Source organism: Palaemon carinicauda, chromosome 1 (assembly GCF_036898095.1).
Source record: "Palaemon carinicauda isolate YSFRI2023 chromosome 1, ASM3689809v2, whole genome shotgun sequence".
Lineage (NCBI taxonomy): Eukaryota > Metazoa > Arthropoda > Malacostraca > Decapoda > Palaemonidae > Palaemon > Palaemon carinicauda.
In genome coordinates this window covers 13,913,502-13,918,501 of record NC_090725.1, presented here as the reverse complement: position 1 = coordinate 13,918,501, position 5,000 = coordinate 13,913,502, and the positions used below count along the sequence as shown (strand labels likewise).

The 5,000-nt window shown below is 37.3% G+C and overlaps 1 protein-coding gene across 1 annotated transcript in view; it reads left to right on the top strand.

Annotated features, from left to right (window-relative positions):
* Positions 1-5,000, top strand: part of LOC137652238 (uncharacterized) — a 314,923-nt gene that overhangs the window by 304,320 nt on the left and 5,603 nt on the right. The window contains exons 5-6 of the mRNA XM_068385855.1: positions 2,935-3,271; positions 3,523-3,625. Coding sequence (XP_068241956.1) covers positions 2,935-3,271; positions 3,523-3,625 — 440 coding nt within the window. The remainder of the gene's footprint in view (positions 1-2,934; positions 3,272-3,522; positions 3,626-5,000) is intronic.

The window sequence follows — 5,000 nt, the reverse complement described above, 5'->3', positions numbered from 1 at the left end:
TCTCTCTCTCTCTCTCTCTCTCTTACACACACACACACTATATATATATATATATATATATATATATATATATATATATATATATATATATATATATATATATATATATATATATATATATATATATATATATATATATATATATAAGTTGCTGATGTTTTTGACAGTAAAAAGAGTAATGAAAAACTTGAACTTCCTCATTCCTGTTTTCCTGAGGCTAAACTAACTAGTTTAGCTTTTCGATGTCGTGAGATTGAAGCTCTGTTGATGGACCTTTATGCTTATGGAGGTGTACACCGAAATGGCATTTTTCCCTTGTTTTTTATAAAGACAGCTGATTTTTTAGCTCCAAAGTTATCTGTTATTTTGCGCAAGTTAGTAAGAGGAGGGGCTTTTAGCACTTGTTGGAGAATTGGTAATGTTACTCCTCTATGTAAATGTGTTTGTGGTAGCTCAAGTCCCACTGATTATCGCCCAATTTCCATAACTCCCATATTATCTAAAGTCTCTGAACGTCTTCTGGCAAAACGTTTTAATAGGTTTTCATGACGATAATCATCTTTCCCTAGTTTGCAATTAGGTTTTCGTAAAGGCCTTGGAGCATGTGATGCCCTTCTTACAATCTCCAATGCTGTACAGAAATCGCTGGATTGTGGTCAGGAAGTTCGTATGATTGGCCTTGATTTTAGTGCTGCCTTTGTCCGTGTTAATCATGAGGCCCTTGTTTTCAAACTCAAACAGTTGGGAGTGGGTGGGTTGTTTCTTAGCATTATTATTGATTTTTTAAGTAATAGATCTCAAAGAGTTGTTGTTGATGGGCACCAAAGTGAGTATAGGAATGTGATATCCGGTGTTCCACAGGGTAGTGTTCTTGGCCCATTACTTTTCATACTATATACACATGACATGTGGTTTGGCCTAGAAAACAAGCTAGTTACATATGCAGATGATGCTACTCTCTTTGCATCAATTCCATCCCCTGAATGTAGATCTGGGGTTGGTGAATCCCTAGATAGAGATTTAGCTAAAATTAGTGCATGGTGGAAATTATGTGGTATGAGGTTGAATCCTAATAAAACTCAAAGTATGATTATAAGTAGGTCAAGGACGGTGGCTCCTCGACATCCGGATCTCGGTATTGATAATGTTTCTTTAAATTTGTATGACTCTTTCAAAATTTTAGGTGCGTTTCTCGACATCAAAATTTACTTTTGAGAAACACATTAGGTCTGTGTCTTCTTCAATTGCACAAAAAAATTGCTTATTGAAATAGTTTTACAATATTTTTGGTGATCAATGTATTCTGAAGAAGTGTTTTAAATCTTTCATTCTACCTTGTTTTGAGTATTGTTCTCCTGTCTGGTTTTCAGCTGCTGATTCTCATCTTAATTTGTTGGACAGAAACTTGCGGTCTATTAAATGTCTTATTCCGGATGTAGATATTAATCTTTGGCACTGTCGTTCAATTAGTTCATTATGCATGTTGCATAAGATCTTTCATAACTCTGACCATCCTTTACATTCAGAGCTCCCTGGACAATTCTATCCTGTTCGTAATACTAGGCAGGCAGTTAATTCTAATAGCCAGGCATTCTCTATCATGAGGCTCAATACTACATAGTATTATAGAAGTTTTATTCCAGCTGTTACCAAGTTGTGGAATGATTTTCCTAATAATCGGGTAGTTGAATCAGTAGAACTTCAAAAGTTCAAAGTTGGAGCAAATGTTTTTATGTTGACCAGGCTGACATGAGTCTTTTTATAGTTTATATATGACATATCTGTTTTCGACGTTGTTAATAGTTTATATAGGACATATCTGTTTTGACGTTGTTACTGTTTTTAGAATGATTTATTGTAATTTTATTCTCATCATTTATTTATTTCCTTATTTCCTTTCCTCACTAGGCTATTTTTCCCTATTGGAGCCCTTGGCTTATAGCATCTTGCTTTTCCAACTAGGGTTGTAGCTTGGCTAGTAATAATAATAATAATACTATATATATATATATATATATATATATATATATATATATATATATATATATATATATATATATATATATATATATATATATATATATACACATGAGTAGAAAAAACAATTTTTAAACTTGCCATTGCATGTTTCATATCGTTAGAATTTAATGCATCCTTATCCTCGTCCATTTGTATACAAGATTATAGCTTCAGAATACTGTTCGTCTTATCTTTAAGCCCTCACTAGCCTGCAACAATTAGTGACCCCCGGAGTGATCAGCCTCCTACTGCTGTCCCACTCACCGGTGCGCCCTACCGTTCAACGATGTCACCAATGGACCCTTGACTCGTCTATCCATGCCGCATTAATAAACTTGGTGCTGTTCGCCTGTAGAGAAGTGTCTGCCTGGTTTCAGCCGCCAAAGTTAATTTTCACATCCAAGGCGTAACTCGCTCAAACAGCAAAGCAGACTACAGCCACACAGCGACCCCCTAGGACCTTTTCCCGGAAATCCCAGATTGGCTTTGCAACCAACGGGGTTTACCTAATAGAGAACAATGACCTTTAAACATACTTCCTGGAGTAGTACTCACCATCATCAACTGTCGTATAGCCAATCTTTTCTAGCTCTTTTAATAACAGTTAGTGGAACAATTGGTTTTTCTTGCACTCAGGGAAATTACCAATACCACTTGTCTACTACATGCCACTGAGAGGTCTATTCGGAAAGTGAACCTACTTCGTTACCTTTGGATATGAAGCCTACCGAACCTGTATGAGTAGCCATCCCCAATGACGATACCTTGCCCATGAAAGACCTGATGGCCAACGGCTTGTCTCACCAATTGACCCTCTTCAGTAGAAAGCTGTCCAAGGCTGAATCGGCTACTCTACCTGCGACTGAGAATTGATAGCAGAGCATTTGGCTGTCCGTCATTCCTACCCCTTACTAGAGGGTACGCCCTTCGTTATTCGCATAGACGAAACCCCCGTCGCACGCTTTTACCTGATAGTTCGACGCCTAGTCTGCCTGCCAATATGGACATATCTCTACTGTGCCTGTGCAACTCCACCATTCAACATGTCCCCCGGAAAACAAATCCCATTGCCAATGCCCTGTATAGAAACACATTAGCCTCCATTCACCTGGAATTGGATTACAATGCCTTGGTAGAAGCCCTAAGAAAAGACCCAGAGTACCAAGCTGCAGGACATCCTGCACATCCTTATGTCAAGACGACGTCAACCTCAACAACTCCAATGGTAACCTCCTTTGTGACTCCAGTTCTGGTAGGCCATGCCCGTTGATACCTCCCCACTGCGCCGACAGGCATTTGATTTAATCAATGGCCCCTTACATCTCTCTCACAGCTACTGAAGATGAAGTTCATTTGGCATGGCATTACTAAGCATGGTTAGGATTGTGTCCGTGCATGTACTTCATGCCATACTTCAAAATTACATAAAAAAATCGATTCAGGAGTGGGAACCTTCCCTTAAAATCAGTGTCATTTTGCCCACATTCACATCGACGTAATTAGCCCCCTAACCACATCAAAAGGATTGACTACTCCACTTGTTGGCCTGAATACATCTCCATTCAAACTGCAACATCCGCCGCATGTATATCCACATCACTCTCAGGTTAGATAGAGATTTAGTAGCCCTGAGACTATTACTTCTAACAAGGATACCACTTTCACCTCTCAATTGTGGATATCATTAGAAAATCTCTTTGGCATCACCGTACATCAGACAATCACCTACAACCCATAGTCAACTGAATGGTTGAACACTTTCATCCAACCACCAAAGCAGCTTTGATGTCCCACTGCAATGACTCCAACTAGGATACTTAGATTCCCTGGGTTCTCCTTGGATTAAGGACGACTGTTAAGGATACCCTGGATATCTCAGCAGCTAAAAAGGTGCATGGTGACCCGTTGGTCATCCCTCCTGATTTTTTTCCCTCTGCAAACTCCTGCGACAATCGCTAGGGCCTATGTTACGCTGTGAGAGAGTTTACTCCTTGTCACCAGACTTCCTTGCCCCCAGCAACACATACAAAAAGATTTAAACACTACAACACATGTCTTTGTGTGCGCCGTCACTCGTAAGTCACCCCTGACACCTACATTCTCAAGCCCTTTCCTGGTTATCCGTCTCAAACCAAAGGATTTCTTAATCAATATTATTGGCAAAGAAGACTGGGTCTCCATTGAGCACCTTAAACCTGCGCATCTACTGCGCATCTATTCGCATGTCTTTTTTTTTTGGGGGGGGGGGGGGGGGGCTTTATGATGCTACAAGCTCATACACTGGAATGTTATTGTTATTTTTTTCCATCTTTCTCTCGCTCTCTTCCCCACTGATAATAGAAAAATTTATTTATGGTCGCCATTGCATGTTTCACATTGTTAAGGTTTTATGCCCTTGTTATCTTTAACCATTTGCCTATAAGCTTGTTATCTGGTCTGAATAAAGTCAGTTATGCAAGCCAGCCAATATATATATATATATATATATATATATATATATATATATATATATATATATATATATATTATATATATATATATATATATAAATATAAATATATTTATCATATATATATATATATATATATATATATATATATATATATATATATATAAATAAATAAATATATATATATATAAATAAATATATATATCATATATAAATAGATATATATGTATATATATAAAACTTCCTGATTAGGAAGATCCCACAATCTAATTACAGCTGGAATAAACCTTCTAGATTACTATGTAGTGTTGAGCCTTATGATTGTGTAGCAAGATTGTTAGGAATAACTGATGTACACAAGACGTGTGCGTACAGTCTGGGGAGATATGAATGGAAGGGGTGGTCAGAATTGTTTTAAAATTTTATGCAATACAATAAAGAGTCGAACTGAATGACGGTGCCAGAGATTATTATTCAGATCAGGAAAAAAATATTAATAAAATGAAAGATTTTGCATAACAAATTATCATGA